A 20573-nucleotide genomic window follows, 5' to 3' on the forward strand; every position below is an offset into this window, starting at 1 on the left:
TTAATAACAGTATTATGAGCGCTACACATACTTATTTACAGAGACAACGTTTATCTATTGATGGCTGCTAGGCTCTGAGGAGAATTCTAACAAACAAGATACGTTTTTAAGAAACCAGTTACGGATTATAGCTCACACACCATTAAACATCTGTCCTCCACCGCCTCACACAGGATGAGATAACTGCTGCTCATCACTGTTCACCTGCAAAGACCAAATTTCTTATATCTGTCTCTAATTTTCTCTTCCTTCTTCTCCTTTATCTACCCTTTATAATGCACTCTACCATTAGGCCTGGAAAAGCTTGTTAAAGACATCGCTGCTGAAGTTTGCTTTTCTTAAAAAGGAGATAACAGATCAATTTCCACACATTGCTTCACAGCATTCAGTGAGTTCACTGTGCCTATACACACACACACACACACACACACACACACACACACACACTAAGACAAACTCGATGGAATAGCATCCAAAAAAACAATTAGTCTGTCAGTCTCGCTGTCTAAAGGCTTGTGATCTTGCCTACAGGCTACAAGTAGAAAGCATCAGCAGAGGCAAGAGGATTAAAACTGTTTTCATGTGTCTGTTAGTGCTGTATTATACCACAGCTCATGGACAATGCAGTGAATCCAGAGTCTTGTAGGGCTCAATGCCATTTCATTCCTTACCACTTAGCTCTACCCCTCCATTTTGCACATTCACGTAGGCATCTGCTGTTCTCTTTGCGGTAGAGTGGTATGGTGAAGTTCAAGGGCTGGTTCTTCAAACTTAGTTTTTTTGAAGGAAATCAGAGGGTCTGATTATCAATAAAAGTACCTCTTAGCTCAGTTTCAGGTGGGAAGTGACACATATAAGAAATTGTATTGAGCCTAAAAGGCATTTCAGTCACACCAGTGTAAATACAAAGTTGCTTGGAGGGGTTGGAAAATCGCCAGATTTAGCGACAAAGTCGCAAAGTTGACAACACTGCATCAAAGATTCATACTGAAGGCTCCAAAAAGTAATGCACGATGCTTTCGCTCGTAATTTTCACCACTGAGCCGTGGTCATGTGGTCTGACGATGCGCTACAATCGCTCCCCTAACCCTGTCCCTTTCCTTAACACTACCCGTCACGATAACCATAACAGTAACCGTAACGTGAGGTAGAGACCTGACAAATCTCCATAATAACTGAGAAACAGAAGATAATCCATTCACCAAACGCATGTGCACTCGCGCTTCACTCACAATTTTTTTCACTGAAGTGTGTGCACAAAACAAGGGGTACATACTTTTACGTATACGTTTTCATACGAACCCTTGATGAATACGTTGTTGGAAAAGTGAGGACATTTTGGTTAGAGCAGTCTCCAGGAAATGAATGTAAGTATGGATACCAGATTGTGTGTGAGCGCGTGTGCCTTCAGCTCAGTGAGATGGAGGACATAAATCCTCCCTGTCCCTCTGTAATAATAAAAAGTTTAACATCAATTTGAACTGACACATGCTAAGTTATGGTGATTGCCACGCCTCTACTTGTCCAGCTGATACTCAGCTCTTTTCTCGTTTCACCATTGATCATTTAAAGCTAAAGTGTCACCTCTGGGGCATCTTCCACTCGAGGGATGACTATCACCAATCAATTCAACAGCTTTCGCTGACAAACAACAGAGGGAAACTGTTAACCGTAGGAATGCGCCAAAACTTTGTCAATCTCTGTCGCTGTAATTGTAGATTCAATTTCCAATCTCTCTCTCACTCACAGCCTTTCCCTGTCTCATTTCTGTTTTTATCGACAGCTGACCTGTAACTGGTTGGAGCGAGGGAAGAGAGAAGATCAAATGGAAAAGAGGAGAGGATGAGTAAGAGAAAGCTGGACCCAAGAGATTCATTTTACACAATGGGAGCCTCTGGCTCTGCACACATTTGATTTCCAAAAGAATAAAGGGGCCTTTTCCTAAAGAAGCCCGACAGGATTTCGACTTCACTTTAGTGCTTTGGCCTGTAGTGAGAGAACAAGTCATGACAGCACTCTGAACAGAGAGTTAAGTTCTTTTTCATCCCATTCGCCTTAAGCCTCTCTGCAGCTTTTCACCTAAAACAATTCATTGCCATGGAGAAAACATACTCATTAACTGCACACTATGATGAGTTCCAGGAAGTAAAATACGGCGGTCGCTACAGCAGTGATATCCTCAGCAACGGAATGACCCTTCACCTGGGAGGCAGTCTGGACCGCCATGTGGGGCGGAGCAGAGGAGGGACCTGGTCAAACGGTCGAAACAAAGATGTAAGCAACGGCAGCAGCAATGGAGGGCTTCCTCGGTGGAGCCGCAGAGAGATCTGTCTACTCTCTGCTTTGGTCTTTGCAGCGGGCATGTGTGTCATTCTGGGGAGCATGCTGGCACTTAAGTACATTTCCCTGGACGCACAACAGGACCCGCAGTGCCGGCAAGACTGCCAACGCAAACGCTCGCTACTGCGCACAGCTCGCATGGTCCAGGCCAATATTGACCCAACGATCCAGCCCTGCCAAGACTTCTATTCCTTCGCCTGTGGCGGCTGGCTGAGGCGCCACGGCATCCCCGAGGACAAGCTCAGCTACGGCATCATCACCGCTATAGGGGAACACAATGAGGAGAAACTACAGCACCTCCTGATAGAGCCCATACAGAGGCGTGGGCCTGACTCAGCAGAGCGCAAGGTCAAAGAGTTCTACAAGTCCTGCATCAACGTCCAGGAAATTGACAAGCTAGGGTCGGACCCCATGACGGAGGTGATAGACAGCTGCGGGGGGTGGGACCTGGTGGGGGTTCTCCCTGGTGCTGCTGGATGGGAGCAAGAAGGTGCCCCACAGAGGCCAGACTTCAACGAGCTGCTGTACAGGACACAGGGCGTGTACAGTACCCCCGTCTTCTTCTCCCTCACTGTCAACGTGGACGACAAAAACTCCTCCAGGAACGCAATCAGGGTGAGCAGCTTTGACAGGTGCATGTTTTTGTAAGAACATCATGTGTGTTTCAGGATATGATCAGCAGTAATGGTACATTAAAGGGATAGTTCAGGTTTTTTTGAGACACTGTCACATGGTCAGTGTAATCAGACATGGATGCAGATTTGGGTCACTTAACAAAAAGGCTCACCGAATAAAACCTATGCCTACATAAGTGGCAAACATATTATCTCAATCCTAGACAGACTTTTCTGTCTGGAAACTGAAGTTTGCGTTGTTTATAAACCTCTCACTCACTCCTTGCACCAAAGTCCACAGAGTAAATCATTGATATTACATCACAGCACACAGGAGTTGTTGATCCACTGTTACCTCCACCACTCAGTTCAAATGTGTTATTTTGTAACTGTGGTGATGGTAGTATTTCATTTGGATTTACCTAAGTGACACCAATGTCCCAAGATCAGAGTGGGGAGTCAGCAGTTTACAAACATAATTTCACTTGGAAAAGGCTCACAGCAATGTAAACATATTCTATGGTACTGTAAAACTTAAGAGGCATAGATTTATAAGGTGAAACTTGCGATAAGTGCCCTCTTATTCTTGTCATCTTCTCCTCTCCCATGTGTCCTCTTCCGTCACACAAACTGGCCTCATGTTAGACCAAAAAATCAAAAGCCATGTATGTGACCAAACCATCTCAACCATTTTTCAAACCGTTCAACCTGAGCTGTCCCTTGAATATACTAATTTCTAATCCTGTCCATCCTGGTCATACCCAATGAAAATCTCAGCATCTTCAGCTCTGCCACCTCCAGCTCCACCTCATGTCTTTTAGACAGTGCCACTTTCTCCAAACCATACATCACAGCAGGTCTCACTACTGTCTTGTAGACCTTCCCTTTCATTTTTGCTGCTATCCTTCTGTCACACAACACCCATGACAATTTATCTCTTTGTCTCCAGCCTGTCTGTACTCTCATCTTCACCTCTGTTGTCCAGTGTCCATTACTTTGGATGATTGACCCCAGGTATTTAAACTAATCCACTTTCGCCAACTCCAATCTCATTGCCTCATAGTAAGTGGCTAAAATCTGTTTTCTAAAACAAAAATCTCTGTGTCCCCACTGGCCGCCATGTTTTCAGAGAAATCGAGCATCTGTGCCTCAAGTTAATTCATGCCACACTATTGTGGATTTCAAAGTCAGTGCCGATTATGCGTTATTACACTTGGAAAAAACTTGAACTATCCCTTTAAGTCGAGGAGATCTAGGAAGCATCTGCAGAGTCTCTGTAACAGTGTTGTGATCGTGATGTGTCAGAGGTTTCGGCTTATTGATTACCTATTTATTTTCACTGAGGATTTGTAGGCTGCAGTTAGACAAGCATTGTTTCACTAAAGAACAACCTAAGAACTTGCTTTAAATTTGACGTGTTCAGGGTTAGTGCCTTGGTGTTAACATGAAATTGTCCAGTGCTGACCAGCATGTTCTCCCCCCCTTCATAATCCCTTTTATCCCTGTGGTCACATTTTAAGAGGTCAGTCCTGGGCCACACCAATCATGTATATCTTGCTTTTCACTTTGTCGCACTAGTGCAGCAACACTGCCTGCATGGGATGTGTGTCTTTGTCCTGTCAGCTGTCAAACGTGTCACAAAAACAACACTTTCTGTACCAGTTTCAAAGTAAAAACATTTTATTTTATTTTTTTAATCCATTTATTTATTTCAACTACGCTGTTACTGTGAAATATCTGAAGTTATTTATTTATTTATTTTACACAAAACCACAAGAACAAAAATGAGTAAAATGTGCACGAGTGAAGAATATAGAAACATGTTTGTGGCTTATATGAAAACCACACCCAGAAAAACACAGATCACACAAGTTAGAATATCAGACACTGAAAAATCAATCATGTGTAAACAATATAGGAGTGTGAGATGCAGTAGATACACACATCCTACTGCGGCTGTGCTGCCCTGGTGTCAGTGTTTGCATTATTTCTGAACACACCACAATGGTTATGGCTTTCTTTAAGGTATATCATCAGCTCAGAAACAGAGTGAACAGAACTATTGTCAGGTTCTGTGATGCACAGTCGAAGAAACAAGTGAAAGCTTTAAAGATGATCAATCAAGTGTTTCTTAAAAATTATGTTTTCCCCACAAGTCTACTGGCTCTAAATTATCTTTTGTAAGGAATATATTTTCTGAGACAAAATTGCATTACTTATATACATATCTACAGATGTATCATTTGAAACTGAGGTGATCATAGTCATTTGTGTTCAGGTTTAGGCACAAAATGCACCTGGAATAGAGCAAATAATAGATCATGACTTTTCCTCATATAGCACCAACATCCAAAACTACTCTAGGTTAGAACAGACTAAAGGTGTGTCTCGTTTCTTAGGGGAACGTTCGTACCCCTCGCTCCCTCAACTCTGTTTTGAGGGCCAAGGGGAACTCCGACAAAGGGGTAGGGGGAAGGGGGAGGGCTAAGGGGTGGAATTGGGATTCAACCTAAATGTCCTATAGCAGCAGTAAGTCTGCTCTGTACATGCCACCAACCATCATTCTGGTATGTGCTGTAACTGTAGATTTAAGTGAAGTTGTGTGAGACCACCTGGGAAATTAAATACTGCTGTACGTGATGCAAAAATTGTTTGTTAAAATGTTTTCATCGTTTAGTAACCGCGGGGCTTGCCGCCTTCGAATCCTCAAAGGCTGGGGTACCCAATCCCCTTCATTCATAACTGGACTTGCTAAATTGATCCCAGCCATTGGGGTGGCACATCCGGTGTACGCCGAGTGCCCTCCCCAAGCCGGGATATAGTATGTGCTTGTCAGATGTGTTGTGTCAGATCAGGAATCACTGCCAAATCAAATATGTGAATCTTACACTGTGACAAATGAATAAATGATAGATAATTGACATATTAACCTCTCGTCTTTGAAAATCCAATGTCTTGTTTGTGTGTGTGTGTGTGTGTGTGTGTGTGTGTGTGTGTGTGTGTGTGTGTGTGTGTGTGTGTGTGTGTGTGTGTGTGTGTGTGTGTGTGTGTGTGTGTGTGTGTGTGTGTGTGTGTGTGTGCAGATTGATCAGGAGGGGCTCACACTTCCTGAGAGAAGCCTCTATCTGGGACAGGACGAAGACAGCGTAAAGGTAGATGTGTCTCCTTCTTTGTCCACCTCCAGTCCAGACCATGTCTTTTTGACCAATTACATGTTCTCTTATGGCTTCGTGCTTCAGCAACTGTTACTTTTAAAAACGTATATGTGCCACATTACTTTACCAAGTCTCAGCCTTTATTTGACTTTGTTTTGACACAAAATGTAGTGTCCAAGGTTAAGGGGTTAAAAATGTAACTGACAGATACACATGGTTTTAAACAAGATCATTATGTTTTGTAGTGTGTGTCCTTTGCTGTCAATCAGGGTGTTTCCATGTACAAGTAAATTGATCTACGGTTTAGTTGCACTACTGTTCTTGTCCCAGGATACAAACACTGGAGAGGAATCGATTGGTTGAATGAAGTGTGTCTGACTCGTTTTCTTATTATGTCACAGACCAAAACAACTTATGCTGGTGGCTAGTTTTTAAAGGCTAATCTATAAAGTTGAAGATTTTAAATTGTTTAAGCTTACATGCATTCAGTCTCCTTATCTGTCAACTGCACTGGTGTGGACTTGTCATAGTTTTCTCTTGACTTCTTCCATTATTTCTGTGTCAAACCCCTGGGGGTAGGAACTGTGGAGCAGCAAAGCCTTGAGGCCAGTGTGGTTTCAGTTGAACACATGCAGTAATAATTCAGCTCACAACTGCATGATATAAAGTCAAATTCCAGTAATATTAATATCTTAATATGTAAATAAAAGTCTATTTTTAGTTGGACTAAAACAATAATTTAAGTCATGTACATTCTCTCTGAATGGCCTACAAGGACATGAGCAGGCTGAGGCTGAGTTTCACTACATCCTCCTTGAGCTCTTGCATGTATGCCTGCCTTTTGTCTGGACTTCAGCAGAACATTTCAGACACTTCTGTGTTTTCATTTTTTCGCCTTTCTCTGCTCTGTTCAAGCCTGCAGTCCACACAACTCTGGAGTTTTGGAGCCAAGATAACAGAGAAGTTAGAAAATGCTGCTGGCTCCATTTTAATTTGAAAACTCCTGAGCTGGGTTTTATTCTGGAGGGACAGAAATGAAGACTTTTCAAAGTGATGACGCAGATACCTGCCTTCTCATCCTGATTTGCACTTATTAATGGCTGTGAATGGAAGTCATCGATGACACATACTTTTAATTCAGTCCCACCTTGATATTTTACAAAACATCCTGATCCTGTGCTGTTAAAGAAGACCTCAATCTAGTGAGTGAGGCATTGTCTCTACTGGTGCAGTGCCCGTAGGAAGTATGTATTCCTATAGAGGGATCTGAAGAAGACTTTTCAGTTACGGTAACTTGATAAGGAACGTAAAGGCTCATGCAGGGCAAGAAAGACTAAGCAAAAAAAAACAACACATTAATGCAACGTTAAACACATCAGCCTCACTCAATGTGAATGAGAAGTATTTCACTTGATGCCTCCAACACATCGTGTGAGGTGACTTTTACAATTTCGCACAGCAGCCATTTGATATGTATAAGCAGGAAAAGCACAGGTGTTACAGTGATCACATTAGCAACGGCTGTGTTGAATTCACGTAAGTCAGGACAGTCTGACAGCGAACCAGCATGCACCCTGAAACTGGGGAAACTAAATAGAACTTCATTCAGCCATCATTCATTTAATTACTTGTAATTTTCTACTCTGACCTCTCAAAATGGCTGCTGCGCAAAGTTCCCATTACCATGATGAATCATGCAGGTAGGCAGGTCACTTAGCAAGAGGTACAAGAAGGAATCAATCTGTTTGCTCAAAACAAAATGATCACCTGCATTTATTACATTGTTTTTTTTCTTCAGTTTTTCAGTTTTAGTTATCAGGACCTGAAGAGGATTTTAATATAAGATCAAAAAGTCTTCCAGAAACCACTTAAATAAGCACATTAGCAAGCAAATTAAACCCTTTCTATGTAATTAATTTATTGACATAAAAGAATGGTACTTTTTAAAGACCCCTATTTGACCCCTAAACAATTGCCTGTTTTGCCCAACCTGTTACAACCCCCTTTTTTTAAATTTGGGAAACATTCCTTTAAAGTGCTTTATCTCATACAGGCTTCTTTCTTCATTGACATAAACCCAGTCAAATGGAAACTGACACTTGTAAATTGAAAGCAGGTCATTTAATTTCAATTTGAATGTGTTGAAGCTCAGAAGCAACTGTGTAAATACTTGAGGTCTGGACTGTATTTAACTAACCCTTGCCTGTCTATCCCTCCTTCCCATCACCTCATTTTCTATGTATGTTTTTCTCTCCTCCAAGTCACCCCCTCCCACTTCACCTCATACTTGACCTCCCTTCGATTCTTTCTCTCCTCCTTAACTTCACTCACTCCTCTCCCCCTCCATCTGTGCCCCTCGCTCTTCTCCTCATCAATCCACCTGTTTTCCTCTGTCACCCGCTGTGCTTTTCTTACCTTGTCCACTTAGCCACATGTCAGCCCCATCACTGGCCGATACTGATGGTGTTGTGTCTCCCCTCGTCTATTAGCACTGATGTCCCTGTGATTCTCAGATCCTGGTGGCGTACAAGGCCCTGATGGAGCGCTTGCTGAGCATGCTGGGAGCTCAAAATGCCACGCAGAAGTCCAAGGAGATTATAGAGCTGGAGACGCGTCTGGCCAATGTGAGTTGTGTTTGTGTATGTAGTGTCAAGCGAAGCATATACACACAGAATATGCTGTGCAGTACGTGGCCCCTGATTCATACATCAGTGTCGCTCTATTTGTCCAGGCAAAACCAAATTTGGTAGTCAGTTATTTTCTGGATACAAATAATTATAACGTGGAAATGATATTTCAGGGCTTGCACTCTAGGTGGAGTAGGTGTGTCCATGTCATGTCCATGTCTCCAGTTACCGATCGTTTTGATTGATAGGCTGTAATTACTGCTATACATTGAGACACTGATGTCTTAAGGTCAAGCTTGAACATAAATGGTGTCACTTTCATGGTGATAATGTAAAAAAATGCCCAAGGGAAAAACGCCCATGGAGCAAAATAAAAAAAAAACAACCCAAATAGTTTCATATTATTATGTTGCTAATTTAAAATGTTATTGCACAACATTTAGTGATAGTGTTGTTGGCCTATATATCTGTACACAATTATTTCTCACTTATATGCCTTTTATATTTTTACCATTTAATTTAAATATGTGATATTGCTGGAAGTTCAAAGTTGTAAAAAATAATATGGCAGCTATTTATTTTGATCCCTCGATTGCTAGGGTAGGGTAGGGTACACGGCGGAACACGAGGTACAGGGTACAGTGGTCAGCATTGTTGCCTCACAAGAAGGTCACTGGTTAGAATCCTTGTTTGATTGAGGGCCATTCTGTGGGGTTCTCCCCGTGTTTTCCGGTTACCGCACACAGTCCAAAAAAAAACATAGGTTCATTGGACACTAAATTGATTGTAGGTGTGAATGTTTGTTTATCTCTGTATACTTGCCCTGTGATGGAATGGTGAAATGTCCAGGGTGCGACCCCGCTTTTCATCATATTATTTCTTGAAATAGTTTGAGAAGTTTAAACATTGTATTGCTCTTTCAATGTCCTTGTTTTTTTTGTATTTATTTACAATGTGATGTCAACCGATTTGAGAGCAACCGTGACATGTCACTACGATATAGGCCAGAGGGGCCAGTGTTATGTCAACATATATTACACATACTGTAAAGTCTCTGTCTCTCTCTGTAGATCACTATGTCAGACTATGATGACCAAAGAAAGGACATCAACACCATGTACAACCGCATCACCCTGAAGCAGCTGCAGCGCATCGCTCCGAGTGTGAGTGCCCAACTTTCCCTCATTCATTTGAGCAGCGCAACTGCAAGGAGCAATGCCCAGCTAGTGAAACTGGCAGAGACTGTTTACTTTAGAGCACCATAACAATATATCACTAAATCAATATTTTGACCCACCCCTAATGCAAACGTTAATACTTTAGTTTAACTGAATTTTAGAATGCTGAATTTCTTAGTCAGACTAACCTAGCATATAGGGTAGTTGGAAACGTTCTCTTAAATAATTGAATCCCCAGCTTGTGCTTGTATACTGGGACAAGGACAGCAGTCCAATTAAACAGCAAAGTCAAGCTGTGAGATGCTGCCAAGAAGAATAGTATAAAGGCACAAATTAGAAGTTGAAGGTTCAACCACAGCAAAGATGCTGCTTCAACATGGCTTCAGTGTGTTGATGCTATTTATTTGCTTTTACTCGGGTCCAGAGGAAAATTACCAGTTATAGGGATGCTGCTGTGCAATTAAGTAACAACAAAAAGCATGATTTTCAAAAATAAAAGGAGGAAAAATAATAAATAAAATGTTGGAATGTACCGGGGATTATCTAAGGCAGTAAGACCAATGTCTTTTGGCATCTTAATGGTGACTGAATAAAACTGAATATTAACTATAACTATATATGACTGTATATATATGTATATATATATATATATATATACATATATATAACAAATATAACTAACTATAAACAATTTGATATGTCTCAGAGAGCTTAAAGGCAGAGTTTGTGTATTTTGCGGGGTGTGCCAAGTACCTACAAGGGCAACAAACAACTTTTGTGTCAACTTGTGTGTTTTGACGCAGGTAAGGACACAGGTACATCTCTTCAGAGCTAGTGTTGTGTTGAGTCTAAGCACCGCTGTGTGAAAAACCGAAAAGCAAGTGCCATAAACCGGGTTCAGTACAATTCAATTCAATTTTATTTGTAAAGTGCCAAATCACAACATACATTATCTCTAGGCCCTGTACAAAGCAGAAACCTTTACAATATTGTAGAGAGCAGAGTAAATCAACAGTTCACACAATGATCAAACACTAGGCGTCAGTGGAATGTGTATGTGAAGAAATCTCTTATAGAACCAGACTCAAAGATGTGCAGCATTGAGCTTGAAATTAGATATATAAATATTCCATCAGGATATTGCAGCAAAAAATATTCATGATGGTTTAGCACATCATTTCAAAATAAACATGTTTGCTTTGATATGGAAATATATATAGGTTACATATAATAAAAAACATAGAAAGAAATACAATATAATCAAAAATCGAATTCATCATCAATAAGAATTGAAATTTAATCAATAACATGCAAACAATGGTCAGTAAAACACTACAATGCTTATATATAATTTAATGTTGAATGTACATGTGTACATTACATTTACCTCTTAAGTGTTCAAAAAAAAAGTATCAGCATTAAGGCAAAATTCTGTGACTCCAGAGAGGACAAATACAGTTGAATGGACTTGAATAAAATGCCACACTGATATTAGTACCAATGGAACTGTTGTTATGCCGGTGAGGCAAAAAAATTCAAACACAGCTCTCTGCAAATAAAACAAGAGAACTTGACCAAGATTTATGCATTTTATTGCATGTTGTTGTCGTCTCATGAAAGAAGGCCCAACTGAAGAAAATTAGCAAAATGTCAACTTTATAATTTTGAATATTTTGCCATGTTTTCTTTTGGCACCATATTTTTATATTTTCTCAACATATTAGTTCTACGACATAATATTGGCTGATTTGGCCACAGTTTTATACATAAATACTGTAAGTATAAAGGCAAGGCAAGTTTATTTCTGGTTAGCACTTTGCCTTTGCAACAAGAAGATCTGGGTTCGAGCCCCGATTGGAACAAGGGCCTTTCTGCATGCAGTTGTTCTCCCCGTGCGTGTGTGGGTTTTCTTCAGGTTCTCCTACAGTCCAAAAACATGCAACATGGATTAGGTAAATTGGACACTCTAAATTGACTGTAGGTGTGAGAGTGAGAGTGAATGGTTGAATGGTCTCTACATTTGGCCCTGCGATGAACTGACAAACTGTCCAGAGTGTACCCCACCTATCGCCCTATGTCAGCTGAGCTGATCCTCCTGGAGGATGAGGCGGTAAAAAACGGATGTATGGAAGTCTATTTCTCCAGCACATTTCTACAATAAGGCATTTCAAAGCACTTTACAATAAAAGGAAAGACGAATTCAGCAGCAGCAGCATAAAATAATATAAAAGGCATGAAAAACATTTAAATAGAGAGGTAAAAGAAAGAGAGAGAGAGAAGAAAGAAATTAAAAGTCGCAGTTCCGGTTGAGCTGCAGCAGTGATAATAATTTTAATTTTATAATATATATATATATCATTTTTTTATTCAAACGCAGTGGCAAACAGGTAGGTCTTCAGGCAAGATTTAAAAGATTGAATTGATTTAACAGACCTGCACTCTTCTGGGAGTTTGTTCTAGATATTTGTCCTGGTTCCAGGGACACAGAGCAAACCTGACCCAGATCACCTCAGTGGTCTGGATAGTTCATAGTGAGCGAGCAGCTCAGAAATGTATTTTGGTCCTAAACCATTCAGTGCTTTACAGGCTAACAGCAATTGGACTTATGTGTTCCACTTGTTTAATCTTAGTGAGAACACCGGCAGCAGGGTTCTGAATCAGCTGCAGCTGTCTAATGGATTTTTTGGGGAGGCCGATGAGAATAGAATTGCAGTAGTCTAGTGAACTAAAGATAAAGACCAGCTTTTCCAGATCCTGCTGCGCAATAAGTCCTTTAAGTCTTGATATATTCATTAGATGTAAGTACACAGACTTTGTGACTGTTTTAATGTGGCCTTTTAAAGTCAGGTCAGCGTACATGAAAACGCCAAGACTTCTTGCTTGGCTTTTGGGTTTTAATGTGAATGACTGAAGGTAAGCTTCCACTTTCCGGCTTAACTCCAAAGACATTTCCTTTTTCTGTTTTGTTTTACATTTATGCTAAGTATTCACCTATTCACCTGTCCTACTATCATTGAACAGACCTAAGCCTGTGTGTGCCTGGCGCTCCTTTTATTTTGTGTATCGTAGGTCCACTGCCTGCAGCACATTCTCAACTTGTCTGATTACAGACCAGGGCACAGGCAGACCTGTAGCAAGGGCACATTTTTAATGGAGGTTCATGAGCAGCTGTGGGGTCTACATGAAAGATTTTTCTTTTTTTCTCATTAATTATATATATAACAGCTCAGAGATATTACCCTTGTACCATTCATTTAAATGCACAGTTGATCTGCCTGAGTCTCTGCTGTCTGAGTTATGATCCTCCACCTCTGCATCTTCATTTAAAGGGAATGTACAGATACTGTTTTACTGGTTTCACAGATGGGTGCAGCACAGTATTATTGTGAGGTTATTTCATTTGTGATTGTGACTTTGCTGAAGTTATTGTGTTTCGAGGCTCTGTGGCCTCTTCCTTTGCATCTCTTATGTTTGTACTTCATACAAAAAGCTTAAAAAATTCTACAACACATCAAAACCTATGTTAAAAAGCAAGATTTGGTTAAAACATGTAAAGTCTGATTTAAACTCAGTTGTACTACAAGTGACAGAAATGGAGAGTTGTGCAGAGTTTTGTCATTTCCCTGTTAGGGTTAGTTAGTTAGTTAGTTTATTTTTTTTTTTCAACCAACATGCTAGCTTCAGTGAGGTTAGGTGTTAGTGAGGTTAGGGTTAAAAAAGACAAGGCAGTTACAGACAATGACGACACACCCAAAATATCAGATTGCTGTTATTTATGTGACCACTACAGGGTGTCTATTTTAAAAACATGACTATGGGTCGTAATCTGCGACTTGACAGACTCGAGATTTGCAGAATACATTTTGAGCAGCTTAGTATAGTTGTGAACTTTACATCCCACATTCAAAATAATATTACATTTTGAATAAAAATTGAAGACGTAATTCATTATTTAACAGCACTCTTTAACTGTGTATGTAAAAGTGCTATATCAGGGGTTGACAAGTTTGGCCTCGGGCCAATTGTTTTCTAAGTAATTGTATATCGGGTCAAAACATCATATCTTCATCAGGCGAAATCAGATTGTTTTTTTGTACTGTGATATTTCAGTGTATCAATTTTTGTCCCAACCACTAAATATTGTCAGACAGGACCACCGTGTTTTGAAAACCTTGGATCAGGACTCCCGCATTTCAAAGAGCAGTTTGCACATAAAATACAACAACTGTAATTAGCCACACAAAAATGAACAAATTGACCAAAACGTTAATTTTTTCTACCACAGCTTCACTGGAAACGCCTGCTCGACAGGATCTTCCATGACAACCACTCAGAAGACGAGGAGATCGTGGTGCTCGCCACTGACTACATACAGAAAGTGTCCGACATCATCAAGACCACTTCCAAGAGGTAACAAAAAGAGAGAGAAAGGGAGCGGGTGGCCGGGTGGTGAAGGGTTGATGGTCGTGAGCTTGGAGTTGATTGAGAATGATGCGGACGCTGAGGTGTACGGAAAATCAATGAAATTAGAAGTCTGCATTTTTGAGTCTGTACTTATTCAGTGCGAGTAAGCACTTTTGTTTGAGGTTGTTCGGTGTATGTGTGTGTGCGTGCGTGTGTTGCCTTTTGTTTTGGGGTGTCACTAAAATGTTGGCTATAAAGCAGTGTCACAAGGTGTATGGATTGGATTTTGAGCGTTGCTATGTGTGTGTGTGTGTTTGTGCGTGTGTGTTTGAGGTGAGTCACTGCTGGGTGAACTTCCACTTCTGCTGCAGCTGATTATTATTGATCTTTCACCCACACCTGTTTACCACCTGGAGACACACTCACACACACACACTCTTCCTCTCCACTCGTTGACAGACTCTGGTGGAGGCCTTTAGAGGGCTGATGCACATCAGGATGTGTGTTCCAACCATCGACAGGTCGCCAATAGTCACACAGTGCTCCACACAAATACACAACAGCTCTGAGTCAGTCCTCGTGGATGGTTCACTGCTTGGATGACTGGCGGCTGGATTATGTGCTTGTCAGTTATGTGTGAGGCTGGATATGTGTGTGTGTCTGTGCATCTGTCTACAGCATAACGTACTCAGACATTTCACGATTCACCAGTTCATGACATTATGACAACATTTCATGCTGGTACTTAATGTTACTCCCCTTTCTTTTCAATTTTAAACACCATGCTGTGCATACACAATTGTCTCCGTTGATTGTGAACAAATTTCAAAACTGATGAGGCGCTATAGAAGTAAGAGTCACAGTTCTAGTCAGTTGTGCAGGCAAGGGTGCCAAAATATGAATGGGGCAGGTTCTGGATCCAACCTGTCAGAGTTCACTGCACACTTTGAGTCCACAGAAATCAACTGATATATTGCAAAACTTGACAGACTGACTATGGTTGATCCTTATAAAGCACCGGCATAAGAACAGCCAGAGAGGGCATTATCCTGATATACTGATACAGACCTGTATCCAGACATCTTCAACTTCCGAATCAACTTCCATTAATCTTACTCACCGTTGCTGATCGCTTCCATTCTAATCAACGTGAGCCTTTCCACCAGGCACCGAGGCACGTCTCAGCAGCGTCCCCGAAGCAGCTCGCTACGCCGCAGCGCTATCGATAGGTGGCAGTTCTATTGTTGACGTTGCCGTTGCTGAGTCGCGCCAAGCTCAACTGAGCAGATCGCACCAGACAGCAAGTCCGACACAGAATCAAAGCAAAACCACGCCGCTGAAGTTCCGCTGCTGTAACGGGCCCGGTGGAAATCCGCCATAAGACAATAATTGTGTTTTCTTAAATGGCACACACTTATCATATAAGACAGCAGTAGATGAGCAGCTCCTTTGTCCCTGTGACCTACAAAATATGTTTTCAATGGACTTTGGTGTAGGGAAAATGAGCAGTTCCATTTCAAACTTCCGTTTCCAGTAAGAAAAGGCTGTCTAGAGCATAAAGCAGTGAAGACATTGTTAAAGTAGAGTCGACTTTAGCAGCTGTACATTTTCTACCTCAACCAACCACGATTCAACAAACCTAACCTATAATTTTAAAGTCAATCCTATAAAGCAGTAAGGATAGTATATAATGAAAGGCAAATAATAATTGTAATTTAAAAAAAATAAATAAAAAGAGAGAAATTGAGTGATTTTCTGCATAGGCCAATGTTATATAGACGAAAACACAGTTCACAGCAGTTCATTGTGGTGCCCAGTGCTCTTGTTCAGGCCCAGGTATCCTTCAGGTTGTTGTATTCAGCGCAGTTGTTGCACTTTTGATAAAAATTGCCCTGTGTCCTCCAAAATAGTATGCTCATAACAGGGAGATGCTGAGATACAGAAAGCTGCAGAGGGGATGTTGGTTCATGGTTTCTCTGCTTGGGTATTTAGTTCTGATTTGTTTGTACAATATGTTCCAGACATATAGGCTGACTGACCTGAAGGACAGAGGCAGGGTTACACTGACCTGGGTCAATGTTGAGCGCTGTTGGGAGAGTAGCTGTTGTGAGAGCAGTTTTGGTGATATGCTCGTCACAAGTATGGTCGGAAACCTAATCGTGTTCCAATTATCCAAGCCTACTTTGCAGCATAGCAATTCTTCCTCAACAAGATAAACCTAATATGATTTTCTTCATTGCATAAAGCAGTGAAAGCTGCACGATCGCTAATGAAAGAGACATCTCCGAAACCCCTCACCAATATACAGTAGAGCTCCAATAGCTGACTTCACACAACCAAAGGTAAAGCCCTCTGACAGGCAACGACACTGTTCACCTCCATACAATATATACTAGACAACACATAAATCAGGTAATAAGTCGGTCAACTCGTCTCTTCGCTGGCTGTTGACCTCCTTAAAGTGAAGACTGATAGATGTTGTGCCACAACAGTCAAAGACAGGCTAACAGGTGAACACTTTCCAGACTGCCACATATCCAGAGAAACATGTAAAAAATGAGCAGGAGAAGACGGAGCAATGAAAACCCACAAGCAACAGATTCTGTAGTTAACTCATCATGCAGGAAGACTAGATTTACCATTACACTGCCTGTTGTTAATGCTCACATTAAGCTATATTATGCTAATGTGACCCATCCAATGCTATTTCTAGACTTTAATCGAGCTCAGGCCGTAGTCCGACTAAGACAGGCAATCAGACACCTTGCAGAGGCCGGTTGTTCATGCGGAGGACAAAATCGATTTATTGGCTGTGTATGCATGACCCCGCCTCCATAGGTGGTGCTTTTACCTAGTGTGTATTGAATCAGTTTCCTGTTGACCTTAGCTTCACAGAAAAACAAACAGTGAACATTGAGATGGACAGTGAGATGGATGGTGCTGTGGTTCTGTACATTTCCATACATTTCGTACCTGCCGTATCATGTGAATCATGATACAAATTAGATGGAGCAATGGAGCATATGGCTGTGGTTGCTGTGTTGTCCGAAGAAAGCTGCACTGCCGTATGAGTTCCCGCAACAGTACTACAGTACTGTCGTCTTCTTCTACTTGTTGGTCACAAATTTTGGTGCAGAAAGTGAGTGATTTTACAGACACCAACTTCAGTTCCTGACAAAATACAACGTATAACCAAACCTGCACCACTGTCCCATCCATTAGCACAGTTTCACTGCTCCACAGGTTGCAGAAGCCAGGTTTGATGCTCTGTCTCCTCTGTTCTTGTTTACCAATCTTCTCTTTGAGTTGTCCATTCTCCCTGATGGCTTTGGTAATAGACTACACCATACTACATCATTCTCTCTGCCTGTCTTTTCGTCCATCCACCTGTCTGTATGACAACCTGTCTCCTCTCCCCTTTATCGCTCGTTCACTCAGTTGGCTTCTATTTGTGGTGGATCAATGTGAAGCTTCGTATGGTGACTTTTATTCAGTTAACTCAAATGCTGGCCATTGTTTCTTAGTGATAATCTTAGCAAAAGTTTCACTTCACCCTCCATCAGTCAAAATGATCAGCTTGTCGGAGTTAAAATTGCACTACCACTCAATGTGCAGCCTGGTCCCATCATGACTGTGCACGTCCTCAGAAATTAACATGAGCCACAGCCACAAAATGTAGCTATTGTATGAAAGTGAAAATGTTCATTGTGTCTCACTGCAGAGACACAATGTACATTTTTATTTTTGCTTACTTATCAAAAGGATCACCTAAAGTGTACTCTGCACTGTAAGAATGCATTTGCTGCTTTATTTTGCTGTTAAGATACCGTTCTTCAACTATAAACTGAAGTTTGTAAATTGCTTTCTCTCTCACACCAACGCCCACAGAAAATATCACTGCAAGCCATGATATAAAGTTGGCGATTTTCTCTGTGGATTTTGGTGTAGTGTATGGTTGAGATGCAAATAAGACCACCTCTTGACTTACTGTATGCTAACCTTAATGACCCTGCAAAATGAGTGCATTTCCTACAATGCAACAAGAGCAAGCGTTCTGAATTGGGCTGGAAGGGTTGACCAATGGTTAATAATTACACAGAAAACTTTCACACACACTATACTGTGACAAATACAGAGTACAGCGTGCTAGGCCAAGTTTTCACCATCTGCTGAGGATATAAAAATCTTTATGGATTTACTCGATCGGGGCACTGGCCAACCGACGTGTCAGGACTTTTGCTGGTGTTGTCAATGGCCAGTCAGTCATACGGGTCAGTGTGAGAGAGGGAAGGAAGGGGATGACAGCGGGTCTAGCAGCACTGTGTTTTAAATAAAATTCTATTTTTTAAATTTGGTAGTGAGAATATGAGTCAGGACTCTCTGCAATTTGCCATGTGTTCTACCACTAAAGCTCTCCCCGTATGTCAATCCCCATGCTTTACAATGTCAGTGTTTGATAGAGATTACATACTGCGTGTTTAAAGGTACTAGTGCAGCGCCTGTAGAAAGTATGTATTCCTATAGTGGGAGCTGAAAAAGATTTTTCAGTTATGGTAATGCAGATAAGGAACGTAAAGGCTAACATAATACAAACAATGTGCAACCTCATTAGGCACAACGCAAATGTTTTCGTTTTCGATTAGCATTAGCGTAGCTAGATGTTGGGACTGTCAGCTACGAAGAAAACGAAACAGGTTCTCCAAGTAAGCAGCAAAGAAGTAGCTTGCTAATTGCGTATTGGTGAATTGAAACCTCGTCATTTCAGTATAACATCATCTGCGGTGAACTGTGTGAAAATGTCTCACCCACCGTGAGAACAGCCTCTTCACTCTTACCTCCCCCCCCAGACAGCGCAGCTGCTGCTGATGAGCCACTGCCTATATATAAATAAATCAACATTACATTGTAAAGAATCCACATTATAAGACAATATAAATATATAGAAAAATAGAATACTGTAAATAACATTTCAGTAAAAACAGCCCTCAGGCTCCGAGTGTCTGGTGCCCCCTATCGGCTAGGGGCCCCAAGCAGCTGCCTGCCTTGCCTGTTCATAAACTGCACGTACAGTGATAGCGTCTACGGATCACGGCCAAAATCACTTGGTCCTGGTCCCATTGCGGACATTTCTTGAAAATGGCCTCCAAATCCGTCCATGACTTTTCGAGTTATGTTGGTCACTAACAGATAGACAAACAAACTACGGCGAAAATAAATACCTCCTTGGCGGAGGTTAATAACATAATAAAACATAACATACTGTGAGTGCACTCAATCTTCTGGCTCTGTCAGAGAGGAGGGAGAATCAACTCACTGCAATCAGGTGTGTGAGGCACTGATTGGCGTTGATTAAGCCCAGGTGTGGAGAGTGTTCATATACCCTGAGTCTGCAGTGCTCTGTGCTGACTCATTGTCTCACCTACAGAGGTAGTGAGAGGTTCTCTCTGTAGCGTCTTAAGTTTCTATAAATGTATTATTCAGAATGATTTAATGTCGCTCGGTAATTATCAATCAGACCCGGGATTTGTCCCCAAAGCATGCTGGGAAGTGTAGTTCTTCATTAGAAGCGTTTTTTTTGTTCCAGTGGAAATAACTTGTTTTGATAAACAGCAAAGGTAAGACAACATTTCTGCGTGTATTGCTTGAAAGTGAGTTGTATTATTTTGGGGCTGGATCCGTGAATATTGGTCGTAGAGTGATGAAACTGGTACCGTTGGAATCTGTGGATTCTCTGCTGTCCAGCTGATACATAATCACAATGACGCTCCGGTGCCGCTTTTCAATGTGTGCGCTGTAATGTTTTTTTCCAGTCCTACTAGTTTGATCCATCAGTGTTTTAATGGTGTTTCGTGAACATAAGAATGCTGCTTTTAGCTGAGTTTCTGACCTTTCTGTGGGTATGCAGCATGTCTGTGTTTATTATTATTAAGCATGGTTACATTTTTCTCGGTACCGGTACCGGGGGAAACAGGGTAGAAGAGGTTAAGAGTTTTAAAAACCAAAAGTAAAATTATAAATTTAATCCTACTACTAACAGGAAGCCAAGGAGCACAACTCAGGTGTGATGTGGTCTATCTTCTTATTTCCAGTCAAGGCAAGCAATAATATCATTGACAATAAGGGCTATATCAAGTATGTTGGAGACTTCAGGTAGAATCAAAACCCAAAAGATGTAGTTTGTCCACTGAGGGCTACTGTAAAAACATGGTGGTCCAAAATGGCAGCCTAAATATGGCACTTTTCTATGTTGCAGTT

General features: G+C 41.3%; 1 protein-coding gene across 1 annotated transcript in view; it reads left to right on the forward strand.

The window, feature by feature from the left end:
• Positions 1 to 2097: 2097 nt before the first annotated feature.
• The window catches only part of ecel1 (endothelin converting enzyme-like 1), a gene marked incomplete at its 5' end in the record, with an annotated part of 68394 nt that continues 49918 nt past the window's right edge, over positions 2098 to 20573 (forward strand). Inside the window, 5 exons of the mRNA XM_083886149.1 lie at positions 2098 to 2955; positions 6038 to 6106; positions 8623 to 8733; positions 9807 to 9899; positions 14200 to 14324. Coding sequence (XP_083742275.1) covers positions 2098 to 2955; positions 6038 to 6106; positions 8623 to 8733; positions 9807 to 9899; positions 14200 to 14324 — 1256 coding nt within the window. The remainder of the gene's footprint in view (positions 2956 to 6037; positions 6107 to 8622; positions 8734 to 9806; positions 9900 to 14199; positions 14325 to 20573) is intronic.

This window comes from Microchirus variegatus (genome assembly GCF_963457635.1).
Source record: "Microchirus variegatus genome assembly, chromosome: 3".
Classification (NCBI taxonomy): Eukaryota; Metazoa; Chordata; class Actinopteri; order Pleuronectiformes; family Soleidae; genus Microchirus; species Microchirus variegatus.